The sequence below is a fragment of the Chaetodon trifascialis genome, chromosome 10, assembly GCF_039877785.1.
Source record: "Chaetodon trifascialis isolate fChaTrf1 chromosome 10, fChaTrf1.hap1, whole genome shotgun sequence".
Taxonomy (NCBI): Eukaryota; Metazoa; Chordata; class Actinopteri; order Chaetodontiformes; family Chaetodontidae; genus Chaetodon; species Chaetodon trifascialis.
This window is the reverse complement of record NC_092065.1, coordinates 11,295,095-11,313,157: the sequence shown is the minus strand read 5'-3', so window position 1 is coordinate 11,313,157 and position 18,063 is coordinate 11,295,095. Positions and strand designations below refer to the sequence as shown.

At 42.8% G+C, this 18,063-nt stretch overlaps 2 protein-coding genes across 3 annotated transcripts; both read left to right on the top strand.

The window, feature by feature from the left end:
- The first annotated feature begins 1,412 nt into the window (after positions 1–1,412).
- sema7a (semaphorin 7A (JohnMiltonHagen blood group)) lies at positions 1,413–11,083 on the top strand. Of its 2 annotated transcripts, XM_070973017.1 has the most exons (15): positions 1,413–1,657; positions 2,007–2,075; positions 2,320–2,459; positions 3,289–3,330; positions 3,445–3,540; positions 3,802–3,904; positions 4,093–4,203; positions 4,492–4,634; positions 6,099–6,277; positions 6,737–6,845; positions 7,431–7,626; positions 7,837–7,949; positions 8,104–8,249; positions 8,905–8,963; positions 9,059–11,083. In XM_070973017.1, the coding sequence occupies exons 3-15, from the start codon at positions 2,322–2,324 to the stop codon at positions 9,472–9,474; spliced, it is 1,851 nt and encodes a 616-aa protein (XP_070829118.1). In that variant the 5' UTR covers positions 1,413–1,657; positions 2,007–2,075; positions 2,320–2,321; the 3' UTR covers positions 9,475–11,083. The 2 variants fall into 2 exon arrangements, with proteins under 2 accessions (XP_070829118.1, XP_070829117.1); XM_070973016.1 differs by lacking the exon at positions 1,413–1,657 and having other exon boundaries at positions 1,847–2,075.
- Positions 11,084–13,368: 2,285 nt separating this feature from the next.
- Positions 13,369–17,993, top strand: islr2 (immunoglobulin superfamily containing leucine-rich repeat 2). Its single transcript, XM_070972259.1, has 2 exons — positions 13,369–13,891; positions 14,624–17,993. Exon 2 carries the CDS (start codon positions 14,633–14,635, stop codon positions 16,775–16,777), a length of 2,145 nt encoding a protein of 714 aa, XP_070828360.1. The 5' UTR covers positions 13,369–13,891; positions 14,624–14,632; the 3' UTR covers positions 16,778–17,993.
- The last annotated feature ends 70 nt before the right edge of the window (positions 17,994–18,063 follow it).

The window sequence follows — 18,063 nt, the reverse complement described above, 5'->3', positions numbered from 1 at the left end:
AGATTTTCATATGATATGTGGAGAAACTGAAGTTTCATTTATGCATTGATGTTAGCCTGAGAGGCCTTTTCAGAGTCCTTCACACTTGGCATTCTTCATTTTATTTTGGGTACAAGGTTTAGATAAGATGAAGACCTTGTACATGCCAGACTCCCCTGATAATACTGAATAAGGAACAATGCTGACCGAGTGTAACCCACACGGTCTCCTGCCTCCTTCACAGTGGCATGATGATTCGTGATTCTGTATGGTGTGGGACATGCTGTGTAAAGCTTTGGTATTTGACTGTGTCCATGTACAGAGGCTGCACCAAGATCTTTTCTGATATCAGATATGTGTTATAATAGACCTCTAAATCTAAAGACAGCTGAGGCTCATGTTTATTCTTTAACTCATCAAAGCGACTGACCACAAGTGTTTCCACATCATGTAAGTGTGAAGTCAACGGTACAACACTGTCTCTACATCTCACATGAGTCCATTGACCCCCATAATGTGTAACATTACACAATATATTAGAAAAGACATTTCTTTGCCTGTGAATGACTTTTTGCAAACAAAAAGCATAAATAACTATTTACTCATTGCCTGTAAAACAATATAAAGCATCAGTGTGTCAAAGGGAAGGGTTGCCTCTTCAACACTCTTCTGTATAATGCAAGCTTTTGCTGGGAACAAAAGGACCCATAGCAGCTGAAGCTTTGTGATAATGTTCACATGCCTATAAATAAATGGGGAAGTAATATTGAGAACAGTGGAAAAGGAAATATATCAGTCAGTCTGAGTATGATTCAAATCAGATGAGTCAGTAGACAGACTGTGATTTCCAAATCAGAGAAGCTCCATTTGTGCTATAAAATCTGTGGGGAAAAAAGTACTTTAGGTTGTGCGTTAGGCTGTCTGTTCATATCACAGCTAATGCCCTTGCTGTGGGCTTTTTGTAGGATCGAGCAGGCAGAGCCAATATAAATCGCTCAGGCTGCAAATGTACCACGATATGATATATACCACATATGATTTCGCTCATAGTAATGAGTCTCATCAAGACGTTTGTCTTTTTACTGTAGTTCTTATGGTTTTGCATATGAATTGCAAAAAACGTTGTTATTTGTCACTCATATGATTTTCATTGACGTTTGTTACTGTAGTTTCGCCCTCCACATACCCCTACAACACAAGTTTTTTCCTCACATTTCCTACTGCAATACGCAATTTGAAGTAATAAACACTCCTGCTCTATGGTGCACAAACACCTAATAAGAGTCCCTGAACGTAGCCTACTGTGTCACATTTACATGATATTTCATTACCTTCATTTTATTCCATTACACATTTAATTTTCTATTTCATAGATCTACACGGGTTTTGCTGTTAACCTCATCAAGTCGTAATTTAATGACTTTGACAATCTTGCAGGGCCATCCAACCACCGCACGGGCTGCAGGTGGTGGTCCCTGCGGTGACTGCGCCATGGAGGCGCGCTGAGCGGGAGAAATCTGCGGCGCGTATTGGGCTCGCCATTGCAGGTGAGGCGACAAATTACCTGTTTTCTCCTCTCCTAGTACGTGGTATTCCATACACACAGAGGACACAGCACCTGAGTAATCTGATGGCTTTGTCATCGCCTGCGTCAACGCTGCCTCAGTTTATGACACAGGTGGGTAAACGAATATATTCACCATTTTTTTCCGTTACTCCTCGCCTATTCGAAAGGATGCAAGATGTTTTTATTTCCAGAGTTTCATGCTTAAATAGATAATAATAAGATATTATAAGATAATAAGATAATAAATAGATATTCTGCACCAGCCTAATTTGGCATTACTGCGAGAGGACGGTAGGAGGAGGAGCCTGGCTTTAAGACTGGCGCTGCTGCGGCTCTTTTCAGACTGTGGACAGACGCTGTTTGAGTACGAACGGAATTAACATAAATACTCACAAATTAAGGCGCAACATGAGGCGATTTGTTTCCATGTGTATTTGTCTTGCTGGCGATTTTCTACTAGTCCTTAGCGTTGGCTGGGAGGACGCACCGACTCTCGGATCTAAAGATAATCCCAGAGTGTTGAGCAAAGGTAGGTTCACTTGTCACTTCTCCACAGTTAGTTTTCTGCAGCGTTTTAGACGCGCTCAGTGTGTAAAAATCAGTGGAGACGTTCAGAAACAGCAGTTACAGAGTTAATCCTGTCTGTAAGTCCTCTTTAAGAGCAGTTCAGTTTAGACTTTACTCTTGTGATGTTGGTACACAATGCAGTCATTGACATGGTTGACCACTAACATCCTCGCAGGTTAAAAGTGTGACTCTTGATCTTCCCTCAGATATGACAAATGGTGTATTTGAATACCAAGTCTCTCAGAACCACACTGTGCTCTTCTATCACGAGGACTCTGAGGAGATGTATGTTGGAGGGACAGATTTTGTGCTAAAACTTGATGCAGGTGACTATCACATTATAGAGGTGAGTATTTTTCATCTAATAGACTTTGAACCACTCCTTTTGACCTTTTTGTTACGCTGTTTCACCTACTCTTCCTCAAGTTGTCTAATGCTTTATTGATGGGCTCCCAGCTTGATTTCAGTGTGGTTTAGGGTGACAGTGGAGTATGCAGCCTGGGTTATAATGAGATGCTGTACAGTAACAGATGGCTGTCACAGACGCCTGTCACAGACCCTTTGTTACACAAGGAGTCTGTCTGGCAGCACTCACAGCACAGATACAGCCTTTCAAAGTCAGCTGATATGCAGCTTCAAGTCAGTAGGCGCTGCTGATTAACTACTGGGGGTGAACAAACAAACCCTGATGACGTCCAAAAGATTCTATAATAAGCCACAAAATTCATGCAAATTAATTCTCTTATCATTGAAAGAATAATGGTTGGATGTTTGTCGGTTGTTTTCCAGTGAAATGGCGTTAATGTGGCCTCTGTTCTGGCCGTAAGACAGACGTTTCTTCTTTTCACTAATGGATAGGAGCAGCTGAAGCCAGAAGACATGAGCAGAAGACATTATCTTGAGTGAAATAGATTTTGCTGAAGAGAGCAATTCTAAGACAGAAAACCTAGAATGGCTTTCAGATTGGCAGCCCCGAGTTCATTTTCATCTGTCATCCAGCTATTTCAAACATTATGCAGGCACCAAAAACACCAGGTTGTAGGCAGAGCTTTAACATTCTTCACCGGTTAGTAACTGATAAGGGCTGAAATGTTGATTTTCTGTTCATAAAGTCTCATTTGAAACTACCTTCAAGTGAAAACTTTAATTCATCTACCACTTCCTGCCCCCTGCAGAAATTTCCTCTGAACACAACAGGGCGACGACAGTGCAAAGAGGTTAGTAACTGGAGGGAGAGGATGTGTGTATGAGGAATGGCTGCTCAACAAGTTTGAACAATATGGAGGCTCATTCTGTGTGATGTCTTGGTAATAACAGCTTCTGTGTTGCAGGGCCCCTGTGACAATGTCATTACAGTCATTGAGAAGTTTCAAGACAGCCTGTTTGTCTGTGGAACAAATGGACAAAAACCACAGTGTTGGAAGCTCGTGAGTGCTTGTGTACATCTCTTAATATGTGTTGCACTTTATGTCACATCTGTTTGACACACTGCAGTTTTTGTGGTTGGTTAATTACTGGCAACAGCCAGGCAAAGCTGATTGAAGCGTAGTGCTGTTGGTGAAATGGCTAGGGTTGCAATTAATCTATAATCAGCAACCTGTGTGTGGTTTCAGACAGGTGTTCGGTGCTTTGTTATTTTTCCATCGCTGTTGTCTTCAACAATATTCTGTTGACCTTCTGTTCTACAGTTTTCTTCAGTGAGCAATCGGTCTCATGAAATAGTGGAGAGCTATGAGGGGACAGGCATCTCTCCGTTCACCTACACACATAACTACTTTTCTCTTACAGTAGGTATGTTAAATACAGCTTCCAGCACATGCTATGTTGAAGGTTTAAAAATGTGACTCAGTGCTTATATAACCACATCAGCAAATGTGTGAGAGCAGAGTTGGCAAGCTGGTGCATTTTGCACAGAAATATACTCAATAATTGAACACTTTTGATCCGTTTCATGTAATGTCTCCGTCTGCTATTTTTAGAGGGGGATCTATACTCAGCAGCACCTTTGGACGCTGATGGAAGTTCATTACAATTCAGAAGGAAAGCCGGCAGCAGAACTAATGTCTGGATGTATGACAGCTGGGTCTCAGGTGGGTAACTGACTGATGGCAATTCATAATGTATGATGAATGATACACTGTAAGTCCCATTAGTACTGTGATGTGCGAGCACACCAAATGAAATACAAAAACATAAACCCATAATCAGTAAGGGTTAACAGTGCTGTTAAGGCTTCACCTCACACTGTTCAGTCCACTCCTCTGCACAGTTTACTTATCTTTTGTTTTGCTTTCGCATGCGAAGCTTTTTTCATCACATATTTTCTGCTGGCAGTGTAAACTGTGAAATGCTTGAGTAAACATGTCCTCCCCTCACAGAGCCCACATTCATCTCTGCATCCTGGGTGAAGCAGGAGAAGGACCCTGATGATGAGAAAATTTACATCTTTTTCCGTGAAAAGAACTCAGATCACAACCCGGAGGCCGACCCCTGGATATCGAGGGTTGCCAGAGTTTGTAAGGTACGCTGGACACCGGAGGAGGCTCATCTTACATCAGTGGAGCCTTCATCTTACTGGATTACTAAATTCCCGCAAATCTCTTCAGCTCAGCCTCAGTAATCAAGCTAACAGCCATCCAAATCTTGTTCCAGGTAGAGGCAGGTAGGAAGGTAGATGCCACTCACATGGACTCCAGTACTGTAGGTGAATTCTATGAAAACTCTTCCTAGTTTTGAAGATATTTATTTGAAATATCAAACAGTTTTTATTCTTGAGGAATAAGCTGAAGTTATATTGCTTCATAATACTCATTTCAGCAAGTGGAAGGGCGTGGCCATGAGTCAGTCTTTCTTTGACTAAGGGTGGGCTACACCACATGATTTGGATATGATCCAGTATAAAGCAACAGCAGGACTAGAATCACAGTTATCAATGCAAATGTGTTTTAATCATGAAAACATCATTTTTATCATATAGGATAAGTGATGACCCATGATTTATGATCAAAATAAATGATCTGATTCATGGTTGTGAATATATTTCCTTATCACAGAGAGATTTACCAAACATTTAGTATTTTTCCAAACTAACAAGGTGATTGCTGTTGGTGCACACATCTCCTGCAGAGACGCACACAAAGAGTCTTCATTTAATTTGAGACAGATGAATTCGATGGTATCAGTCCTATTTATGCTAGTAATGGTATTCAAAACAAGACTTAGTAGTTCTTTAGTATAAATATTTGGTATCGATCCATCCCAACTGTTCAACCGTCATTGGTCTGGTTGGATGAAAGGCCCAGCATGGCCACAGTGAGGTGGGTGGGGTGCTGGCTCTTTGTTTTCTAGTTTTCTATTAGAGTCTGCTGTGTCTCCTACAGTGACCCCTCCTGAATTTCCCAGACAAAAGAGATGCGGCACCATCTGTCTCAACCACTTTGTTTGATGTTGACTCTAGCCGTCATTTATTCCAGGAACAATGATTAAGTTCAGTCACTATTTATATGTTTTTCCAGTAGAGTGGCTCATATTGATATATTCATACTGAGGGTGCAGGTTGTTGCCATGGGTAATGTGACAGGATCAGAAATTATTTATTTGCACTGTGCTAAAAAAAACAAAGGGTGATAGAAGATGCAGTAGGCACAATGATATCCTGCAGCTCTGTGAATATAATGCCAGACTTTGACCAAGGCATAATTAAAGTCTTCAACCAGATTAATGTCCAGTGTACCAACGAATCAGGTCTCTTGTTCCTCGATTAACTCACCTGTAATGCTGTTACTGTGGTGAAATACAGCCTTTTCAACACCCTTGTTATTTGACATGTGTACAAAACAAGACTTGCCCTAGAAGCGGTTTAATCCCAGATGTCATGGTTCATGTAAAAACAGTCCTATCAAGTGACTCTTAGTTGATGAATTTCACTTTGCAAGAAAAGCGAAAGAGCGTCTTCCTCATGTCATTCATTGGTCTCATTTTGCAGGTAGATGAAGGTGGATCAAAAAGATTCTTCCAGAACATGTGGACATCTTTCCTCAAGGCCCGGCTTGTCTGTGGGTTTCCAGAGGAGTCACTCTATTTCAACCGTCTCCAAGATATTTACGTGATGCACGCCAAAGACTGGCGTGACACCAGAGTCTATGCCCTTTTCACAAGCAGCTGGTTAGACACTTTCCCTTCCTTTATGATCAGCAACTAAGCAACAACCCGAGCAACACGCTGACAGGGCGACACAGAATGGCACTCACTTAAAGTTGAAAGCTCAGCATTTTGAAATGCTTTTTTGCTCATGGAGACAAAAATAACTCTGGCCTGTAGCTTTTGACCCACACAGTGGGTTGCAGAAGAGGTTTTAATAGGATTAGCAAAGAGCAGCAAAGGCAGAGATACCCTGACTTTCTGTCCTCGGTATGGGCCAAGCTGCATGGCCGAGGGCGCGGCCCTTTTACCCCTCGAACAAGTCTCTATAAAACTAGCAGTGCTGTTTGGTCTGAACTGTTTGATTGATTGGGTTGCATGAATTTGGTATGAGCCATTTTATGAGTAGCACACCCTATTATCTGTTAAGATTACTCAGTTATCCAGTTACAGTTCACTTCAGGTATTTTATTTGCCTTCTAGGAACTCCACAGCAGTGTGCGTCTATTCAGTGGGAATGATTGAGGACATATTTGAGAGCTCAACTTTCAAAGGCTACAACAAGGACATCCCCAATCCAAGGCCAGGATTAGTAAGGATCTGTTTTGTTGCTATGTTTTGTGCCGTCATAACACATTCATTCACATTTATTGTGGTTTGTCTAGTGTATATCACATGTTGTCGCATAGGGCTGTGGGTTTTAAAAAAACATATTACGTAAATGGGTGGAGACATGGAAAGTGTGTGTCTGCTTCACCGAACCCCAACACGTGTGCTTCAGTGTTTCCATCTGTTGATTTTGATTGTAGTAGTTTTTTCTTTTTTACATGAAGTCTACTAGAGTTCAGCTCTGTGGTTGAGGAACTAAAAAGGCCCCACAAACATTGTTTGCAGAATTTCCTCTTGTTGTAGTAAACAGTTTACTGGCCCATTCAGTAGTGATAACTTTTCCACAAAGGACATGGTCTCTGCGGCTGTCTTGTATAGAAAACCACCACCTTCCTTCCATCTATTCAGCTTATAGCGTGATGAAATGTTTGTGTCTGACTTGTTTTCATACTTTGGATGCCTGTTTTGTATCGCTGAGGAATCCTATAAACATTTAGCTGATATTCCCATTTCCTACAGTACACAGACCACTTTGGAATATAAAAACATGTGTCCATGTGTTTTTCAGTGTGTAAAAAACAGCAGAAGCCTGCCACTGACCACTGTCAATATAGTGAAGGAACACCCAGAAATGACTGACTGGGTCCACTCCATGCATTATAAAGCCCCATTTTATGTAAGCAGCAACAACTACACCAAGATAGTTGTGGATCAAGTCCAGGCAGCAGACCAGCACATGTATAACATCCTGCTTCTATCCACAGGTATGTTTTGACTGCCAAAAAAAAAAAAAAAAAAAAGACATTCTTCAACATATTGATAGTCTTCGCTACTTTATTTCGTGTTTCCCTGTTGCTCTGGCTTGTAATCATGCATTGTCTATAATCTCAAGGAACAATGGGCTAAAAATATGTACACAGTGTCACTCCCAAAATAACAACAAATAAATTGTCCTTTGTGTGCTGTTTCCACAGATTCTGGCAAGATCCATAAAGTGTTAGAGGCTGGGTCCAAACCTTTCATCATCTCTGAAACACAACTCTCCAGCCGTTCGACCATACAGTCACTGAAACTCGACTCCAAAAAGGTGCTGATCATTCATAATGCCATCTGAATGTTAGACATTGTGCATTGTCATTTTTCAACAAGCAGTCAAGTATAAATAATAAATATAGTAGATCCCGTTAGTGACGTCCAATTAGACTTTCAAAATAATTGTGCTTCTGTCTCCCTCTGCTCAGAAAAAGTTAGTGGTGGGTTTTTCAGAGAAAATTTTTACCGTGGACCTCCAGAGGTGTCAGCAGTACTACAACACCTGTGCAGATTGTGTTCTGGCCCAGGACCCGTACTGTGCCTGGACTGAGCATGGATGCACCCCGACTGTCCCGTAAGTGTGGACGGCAGAGTGTTGCTCTTAAGTAGACTTTTGATATTCTGTACAAAGCCTTTTCATGTTACAACGTATTAGAGTCAACAATATGAAATAGCTGCTCTCTGCTTGTCCTTCTGGAACTCAGTATCACACCAAAGCTTGTTATAGATCCGCTGGTTCACCTTGTCAGCGTCATGGTTTGCCTCGCCATGGCATGAAAACGTTAAGTTAGCAATAATAAATATGCTTTTAAAGCTTTTCAGGTGACTGTAGGTCTAGGTTTAGGACAAGATCATTGGTTGGCTTAAAGTAACCACTTCCTTAAGATCATTAACACTGACTATCGGCTGCACAGGGAGTCAAACCATGTGAAAGTCCTACTTTTGTCCTTCACGCCCTTTATTATCGGCCCCTGATGATACTGCACCTTCATACATGAGTGCACTTCTCAGGCCTCGGCGAGGCATAACGTGACACTAACAAGCTATCCTCTGGTAGATCGGTGCTTCTGTTACACACTTTGGTGTCGCCTTTCTGCCAAAGATAAGAATACATGTTGATGCAGGACCAGAAAAAAAAAGCTTTTTCCAAAATTAAAAAGGTCGGCAGGCCAATGTCAAAGTCAATCATCTCTCACAAAAAAATGCATCTGTTATGTTTTTGTTCACAGTGGAGGCATTCAGGATGTCATGGATGGGGAAATAAGTGTGTGCAATACATTAGTTAAAGGTAAGTAATGCTGAGACTGGTATTCATAAAGCACATGTACTAAGAGCTCAAAACATTTTGATCACATCTCTATTTTATCTGTTTATGTTTTTTAGAACAAAAGGAAGTACACCGGGTCAAACGGGAGACAGTTTTACCTGTGGATCAGATGACCGGTCACTCCGTCCCCCTGGGTGTCCCTTTCTATCTGTCCTGTCCCATAGATTCTTACCATGCTGTCTACACCTGGGAGCATGGAGGCCAGAGCAGCCCTTGCCTACAAATGCAGTCTAACTGCCTGCACCTCATCCCTGCCATGACACAAGAGAACTACGGCACCTACGAGTGTGTTTCCAAAGAGAAAAACTACACCAAAACAGTGAAAAATTACCATCTTACAGAGCAAAAGATCCAAGACACAAATACTGACAGAAGCAATATGCCTTTCAAAATGAATGATGCATCAGATGTTGGGCCACAGACTTGGATCAACTTTGGACTTGCTGTAGCAGTGATGGGGATTTTCAGATAGGGTTTACACAAATTAATCTTTACACTCTCTCTTTACCTCATGCTTGAAAGTGTAGCCTCAGTATTTTCAGGCCCTTTGCGTTTACTAACCAGGCCAGGGCGCAGGCGGTACTAAAGGAAATCCGCCCAAACATCGGTTAGGCTTTCAACTCAACAGTTCAGGAACGCTCCCACTGTGAACCTTATTTGTGTGCATGGCCACATAGCTGCGTTTGAAAAAAATCCTCAAATTCACAAGAACAAGCTGTGATCGAGTTTATTTTCAAAAGAGAAACCAGAACAGGAAGAGGTCCTTGTGTTGGAGGGAGAAAGGAGCACAGCTGGTCAGCAGTAGAGCACGGCACAGTGTGAATGGACTCAAGAGCTCTGATGGTGTTCGCTAGGATCAGCTGATGGTCAGTCACTGATTTCAGCAGAGGTAATCTGAAGGAATTCCTTTTACAGTATCAAGGGATCAGGCTGATTGTAACTCCCAGACCGAAGCTCACCGTTAAAACATTGTGTACAAAAGCTTCTGGTGGAGAGCCACAGACAGTGCAGCAGACAGTAAGGAGGTGTGGTGTAGCTGCAGTGTGGTGCGCACATGTTGAAGCCAGCTTAACTCTTTGGTTCGTTAGAGATCAGAGAAATGTGTAGTTCCAGTGTGAATTTCCCCTGTGCCCCACTCCAGTGCACTGATGACAGATTATTTGTCCCAGAGTGTTTAAGGAAGGGTGGAGGCAGCAAGGGACCCTCCAGAGTTCCCTGTTTTCCTTAACTCTCCCACTGTCATAACAGTCAGAGGTCAGGGAGGTGTTACTCTGAAAAATGTTCTGCTGCTGAGCAGACAGCGTCGAATAATAAGCACCTTGTTTCATTCTCACACCCATTTTGGCAATAAAATGCACATTTCTATGAATTTGTCATTTACATACAGAAACTTGGATTAGCTGCACTGTGAACAATAGATATTGCGTGTAGTGCCACATTGCACTTTAGGTAGAATAGAGTTGAGATGGTTGCTGAAGGGGATAGTTTTGATCTGACTCTACACAGTGTGCACACATCATCACTGAAGTTTAATTTGAGCTGCTTTTCTGGACAGTTATTTATATTAAAGTGAGAGACTATGTAAAATTAGCCATTATTTTCACAAGGGACAAATGTGGGATAATGCTAAATGCTGCAGCATAGTGCAACAGTAACAAAAGTAGAGAAAACTCAGAGACCTGGCTGAGTAGTGTCCATTACAGAGAAATATTTGGCGTCACTTTGCTAACACTTAAAGCACTAAAAGTTACCCAAAGCTCATATCAGACCAATTAAAGCTCTAGTAGCAAATCCTGATTGTACTGAAATGGCAGCAACTTTTCATTTGTAAAAGGAAACCTGTGTTATTTCTTATTTCACAAGCTCTCACTTTAATCAACTACTAAGCTAAAAGTATTTATTATTGAAATTGTTTTGGTACAGTCATAGTTTTTATGTTAATACTTAATCTTTGCTTCATACTGGAGATTTTTATACATGCAAGCAATATGTGTCCTCACAATTTCAATAATCTTGTATTTTTGCATATTGACTGCTTGAAAATCCACAAAATGAATAAAAAGAACAAAGCTGAAAATTCAAAACATGGTTCACAAGGAATCCATTCGTTAGTGGTTTCAAGACAGTAATTTGTTTGTGCTCAGTAGGTCACGTCGTCATCAGACATGGCACTCATGGCAGTCTAATCAGAGTACAGACAACCCGTAAGGATCTTTAGTTTAATCTGTCTTATTCCTGGATCTAAAGTCTCAACACTGCTAATGATGGCCAAGTGAGCACATCTTGTTTACAGCAGGAGAGAGAGTCACAGCAATTACTCTGTGTATCTTTGCCATCACTGTACAACTGCTTGGGTGGAAATCCTGGATTTCTTTCCAGTGAAATAACTGCAGTTTGGAAGATTCATGAGAAATCTGCTGCTGTTTTATCTCCGATCCAAGACGAACATTCAGATTACACATGCACAGTGTACAGTCATCGTGATGTCTATGACCAAACCTCTCTGTTGCTATGTTGGCTTATGGGGATTGCCTGACATCCTCATCTTTGGAAAGTATTCACTTTCAGCACAGCATTGGTTCATACATACATATGAATTGAAATACCACAGATTGTGTCAGTTCTTTTCATCCGAGGTTACAACACAAACTTCTGACAGTTGAAACTGTTTGTTTTCCCAGCACTGCACGACACAGCAGAACACAGATGAGCCACCTACTGCGCATGTGTCTTGCTGTCAGGTCATTTTAATGAAGATCACGGATGTTCGGGTTTAAGCCGGAGCTGACACGACACCTGACCTGATATAGCTAAGTGGCTCCTGTGGTGAGGTGTCCACCTGGCCTGTAGACTTACTGCTGAGAAGCTCACTCATAGTCTAGGTGGAGATGTAAAATGTGTTTTCACACATCTGTGGTTAACATAATTTGTCTGTGGTGTCTGCATGAGTCATGTTTGAGCCACCCTGCTAAAATATATCCAGACCCTCCCAGCTCAAGCTGCTTGATGTCAGCAAAACAATAGCAACACTGTATTTAAACAAGTACACATCATTATGATTTTCTGTAGGCCTACTTTAAGAAGCACCTTTTCTCAAGTGTCAGCAGCTCTAAATTGGGATGGCGCCACACGACAATCTCTGTGTGATATGGTGACCGTGAGCTCTGCTGCACTCTGATATGACCGTGAGTAGACCTTGATTCCCAGAGAACTTGGGCCACAGTTTACAACATTTTCCTGTTGTACTCCTTCAAGAGGAAGGTCTACTGGAAGAAAGCCAAAGTACATTGAATTATGCAACATAATCAGACCAAAACAAACACAAATAATTATTTTTTCTAGGTAAAGGAAGCAAAGGAACCCCACCCTGCAGATGAAAAACAGATTGCACTTAAAACATATGAAATATGTAAATAACATAACACACATATATCAGCGTCATATAAAGTATTTGTATGACTGTACTGTGTAATTTACCTACAGGCCCGCAAGCCTACAGGCCTACACACATTATATATGTAGTTGCAGTCTTTTGACAGCAGAGGGCAGTGTTGTACAACAGGACCCACACAGAGGAGACCCTTGGCCTGAACTGAACCTACACTTAAAACTAGAGACAGGCTCACATTTTTTCCAAATCTGTCTTTAAACAATACTCACACGCCCAGTTATTAAAACAGTTTTTGTTTATCAAGTCAATATGAATCTTTAGCAATTAATTAGATGTAATATTTTCCAAAATTATTGGTGATGGTGATGAGAATATTGTCAGACTAAGAAACGTGAGAGAGAGAGAGAGAGAGAGAGAGAGAGAGAGAGAGAGAGAGAGAGAGAGAGAGAGAGAGAGAGAGAGAGAGAGAGAGAGAGACGAGGATAGATACCAGTCAAATATTAATTATATGAAAATTACGGACCAAAGCCATGTTAAAAGTTTGGGTCTTCAGATTCATGAGCTGCTCTCTTACTAATTTGATTTGATGGGAAGTGGCGTATTGTTGGAACTGCCACAGGGACAGGCAGAGTTCATGCTGCAGTGGCACCAGACGATGGCAGTATTTGCGCAGGAATCGAGTCTCTTCAAACGCTTACATTGATGTATGTGACTCAAACAATTGACAGCTGTAATGACTAAAAATGTTGTTTTAAGAATAGGCTTTCTTTCGGTTTCTATTGGCTTCCTTTGCCACATCCGGTTTTAACACTTGCACTAAAGCTTAGAAATTGGCCCAGGCGTCACATCTGAAATGCCATCAAATGATCTGCATCTGATGTGGCTCAAGATGCGGTCTTTTCTCTCACTGGACTCCTGTGAGTCCAGCCTCTTGTCAGTCTGTTTGTTTAATTATTAAGGATCATTTGTAATGATGCTGCTGGTGGAATTTGCTTCCTGGCACTCGCAGCACAACTAAACTCAAAATCTGTTCGTGCGTTTGGAAACTCTTGGCCTTTAATTCAAGACAAAAGGCTGCCCGCCCAGCCGAATGAGGTCAAAGATTAGGTTTGGGTCGAGGTCATAAATTAAACATCGGATCTTAAATTATGAATTTTCTATGAGGGTGGAGGAGCTTCTGTATCTTTAATAGTGAGGAGAGAGATGGGAGAGGCTGCGCGTTCGCGATTCCTTTTCTCGCTCCGCGGCGGCGGGAACGCGCAGTGGAGCTCACGCTCGCTGGAGAGGAAAAAAGCGCCGTCGGACTGCAACAGCGACTCACCGGGAAAAATGTGCCCTCCACCGCCGTTCATCAACGCTGTCGACGTCTGCAAAAGTCATGTGAAAAGATCCACAACATATGAAGACTTGACTTTTTACGACCATTAAACTTGTTTCGGAGGATTGTGAACTCCAGAGTGATTAACCAAAGCAAGGAATTGAAGTTAACGTTGGACAGGTAAGACGATTTAGTAGTTAATGAGACAGTTACTGTGAGTGAGAGATGAAAAAATACAGGCTTTGAGGCGAATCCAGATCAAGGTGGAGAACATCGCCCTGCAGGTCAGTTGCTACTGTGATGAATCACAAGGACATCTGTCCATGCAAAAAGCTGCACCTTTAAAGAAACTGATAATGGAAATGAGCAATTTACGTGCACTTCCTTAAAGTGTTTTTATTATTATCATTATCATTATTCGGTGCAAAAATTAAGGGTTTCAACATTGAAGACATCGTCTGTTTGTCCGCATTGAGGAATCGCGCTCAGGGCAGGAGGGACCGACTGACCCTGAAATAGCTGCAAACATGACACACAGACTATATGCTTTCATCCAGTGCAAAACTCCTTTAAAAACAATGCTATGTTTGCGCGTTGCATTGGTGCCATGCGAAACAAAAGGAAACTTTGCATATGATGCTTTCAGATTGAGTGACAGCAGCAGCAGCAGCAGTTGTAGTATTCACCTTGTTCATGCATTCAGTTTCTTTGTTATTGTGAGTTTGTAATACAGTTTTGACTTGTGGTAAAAAGCCTTAATGCCCCTGAACTCACTCAGTAAAACACATTTAAATTAATAGCAGATGTAAAAGCTTCCACAATACATTTCCGCTGGTGTAATGGACATAATGGATGTTATTTGACTGACAGAGATTTTACCTTTGGCTGATGTCTGGTTATTGATACTTGCAGGTGCAGAAAATGGCGGGACGGCTCCTGCAGCTCTTTGCCTTGTGGACTACTGTGATTGGCATTGTGCAGTGCTGTCCAGAGCTCTGCAGCTGCCAGGATAAATTTGCCCACCAGTTTGCTGACTGTGCTTACAAAGACCTGCTGACGGTACCCGTGGGTCTCCCGTCCAATGTTACCACCGTGAGCCTTTCTGCCAATAAGATCAAATTACTGAAAAGTAAAAGCTTCGTCAATATCACACAGGTCACCTCTCTCTGGCTGGCCCACAATGAGATAGTTACCATAGAGACGGACACCTTGGCCCCCCTGATCCAGCTCCGCAACCTGGACATCAGCCACAACAAAATTGTGAACTTTCCATGGGAAGATTTGCACAACCTCACAGCCCTGCAGCTTCTGAAAATGAACAACAATGAGATGGTGAACCTTCCAAAGGATGCCTTCTCCACTCTCAAAGACTTGAGGTCGCTGCGCATCAACAACAACAAGTTTACCACCATCGTGGAGGATACCTTCAGCGCTCTCACCTCCATGTCCCACCTTCAGATTTTCCGCAACCCATTCACATGCTCCTGCAACCTGGAGTGGCTGAGGGATTGGATCGCAAAGACTAAGATTTCTGTCCCCGAGCCAGAATCAATTTCATGTGAGGCCCCTGAACACCTGAAGGGTACAATGGTTACTAATATGCCCAAACTGAACTGTAAGGCCCCTACTGTGACAATAACATACGAGCCCAACATTGAGAACACAGAGCTCTACGAGGGTTTCATGGTCATCTTAAATTGTGAGACAACAGGCAACCCCAAACCACAGGTCAGCTGGGAGGTGACTGCAGGAAATCAGAATTTTCTGTTCCCCTTGCCCTTCACTGGAGAGATAAACGAGGTGCCAATTAATGATAAAACAACCAACAATCGATTCCTCGTCTTTAGAAACGGCACGCTCATCATCCCCCGTATGAGTAAAAAGGAGGATGGAAATTACAGCTGCTCTGCGGTGAATGATGTGGGTAAGGCGGAGAGTGGCGTCAAAGTGGCTATGGCAGGCACCCAAAAGCATGGGAGCGATGCAAAAATCGACTCCACGGTGGACAAGATCCGTCCCTCTGCCAAAAAGCCTGCAGAGCCCAAGATCTCCAAAAACAATGTGATCAACTGGAGCAAGTCTGAAGAAAAGACAAAGGGCAGTTCTGAAGGCACGTCAGACAAAAGTGACGACGCTGGGCACGACGGTGGCGTTTCGAAGGACCCCACCTTTGCGAGCAAGTGCGGCGTGAGAGACAGCAGCGAGTACATCTCCAACCATGCCTTCAACCTGAGCTTGGATGACCTGAAGCAGTACACTTTTGATTTTGGTGTCATTGCGTTAGAGGTGTCAGAGACAGAGGCCAAAGTGCAGCTGAATCCGCTGCAGCTTCCCAGCAGCAAATCTACCCTTCATCTCAGTCAAACTGAAAAACAGGAAACAGTGAACAAAGAGCCTCTGGGTCTGTTCCAGTCCTCATCCAGTAAAGCCAGCCTCGACATGCTCTACCTCTGTGTAAATACAGGTAATGGACACTCTATGGTTCAGTGGTCCAACATAGAGGAGGGGGTTAATTCCTACCGCTTCCATGGTTTACAGCCTGGCACCAATTACACACTTTGTCTCACCTACGGGGGGCAGGACTGCCAAGTGCAAGTAGTCTTCACAACTCGGAAGAAGATCCCCTCCCTGCTTATCATTGTGGTTGTCAGCATTTTCCTACTGGGTCTGGCCACTGTTCCCCTACTGGGGGCCACCTGCTGCCATTTGCTATACAAGTACCAAGGGAAGACCTACAAGCTGATCATGAGGGCTCAGAATCCGGATCAGATGGAGAAACAAATGACAGGAGATTTTGATCCCAGGGCGTCTTTTGTGGAGTCAGAGAAAACCTTCAACCCCAGCGAGTTAGGCGAGGGGGAGGGAGAGGCCGAGGGAGAAGAGGGAGATGGAGAGGGAGAGGCTGAGGGGAGCGTGGTGACGGAGTCCATCCCCGGATCCTCGTCCAAAACCAACCAGGAGGAGTTTGAGGTGGGCTCGGAGTACAGTGACAGGTTACCGCTGGGAGCAGAGGCAGTCAACATCTCGGAGGAGATCAACGGCAACTACAAGCAGCCAAGCCGCTGAGCTCCGCTGCTGTCTGCGAGTATGATGTAAAAAATTTTACTTTGAAGTAGGCCACATTCAAGCAGGTAACTCACCCATCATTTCTACACGTGAAAACCGACGGCTTCTGGTAACGCAGGTGTATCTTTTCATTTTTTTTTTTTTACCTCAGAAAGTACTCCGTCGATCACCCGAGATTGTGAATTGATTCATGTGACATTTGTAGTCTAACAGTTACTGTAAGGTTAAAATAGGCGACATACGTTTACGGTGGAGGCAGAGCTGTCTACAGTTTTATCAGACCTCAAAGCTGACAGGAAAGCAGCAAAACGCTCCCCTTTCTGCGGGACACACGGATGGGCATGGGCGCAAATTGTGCAAAAAGGCGAGGCGCGGAGCTCGCCAGAGTTTCGCGTAATTTAAAGCAAAAAACAAACAAACAAAGAAAAAAACAAGATGTAATCATCGTTTTGGGGAGCACAAAAAGTAAAACAACATCAAAGTGCCATATTTTTAAAGCCATTAAAAACCTGATATCAGGGACCAACAGTTTTTTCTAAACTGCGCGCGTCTGTGCAAAGACGCGCATGAGCCTCGTCTAAAACTGCCACTTGTCATCTTCTCAGGTGTCGGCACCCCGACTCCACTGGACTCTTCCACGGAACAGATTTGGATGATGATATTTGATTAAATGAGAGGCTGCCAGATGCAGATATTTGGTTTCGGTGTAAATGCGCCTGACCCGCCCGTTGTCCTGCGAGTCAAGAGGGGAAATTTCACTTTCTACCGTGTTGTGCTTGACGGGAAATCCCAGGTTTCTTCCCATCAAAATGTTGTTCGACGTAATATTAAGGCTTTAAAAATGTGCGACTTTAACCTCTTAATCAACGGGTGCTTGCTCTCGCTTTTTACAATGAACGTGTCCATGGCATGTCACACGTATTTCCTTGTGTGGTTTTTATTAGTGTAGTCTAGAGGACTTTAGATGTTACTGTCAGCCTGTGATGTAAAGCCATGTGAATTTAAATTATTCCCTTTTTTTTTACGACGGTAAGTTTCTATGAAGCCTCACCAAACAGGCGCATGTGAGTGTCTGGCGGCTTCACTGTCTTGTAATCTGATGCATATAGTGAGTTTTTGTGAACTGTTGTAAAACGAAACGGAAAAGCCGTGACCTTTCAAGATTTTTTGATATAATTTTATGTAAGTGGAATTAATAAAAACCTATGAAACTATGCAGACGATTTCCTGGATTTGTCATTGCGGCTTGAGATGTTTCAGGAAGGAAAAAAAAAACCTCAGTTAAA

Bases quoted from the DNA above. Each gene is read 5' to 3' on its own strand.
- islr2 (XM_070972259.1), top strand. From the start codon at position 14,633: ATGGCGGGACGGCTCCTGCAGCTCTTTGCCTTGTGGACTACTGTGATT.
- sema7a (XM_070973016.1), top strand. From the start codon at position 1,955: ATGAGGCGATTTGTTTCCATGTGTATTTGTCTTGCTGGCGATTTTCTA. The intron at 4,204-4,491 runs GTGGGTAACTGA...CTCCCCTCACAG, and splicing joins GTATGACAGCTGGGTCTCAG to AGCCCACATTCATCTCTGCA. The intron at 7,950-8,103 runs GTGCTGATCATT...CCCTCTGCTCAG, and splicing joins TGAAACTCGACTCCAAAAAG to AAAAAGTTAGTGGTGGGTTT.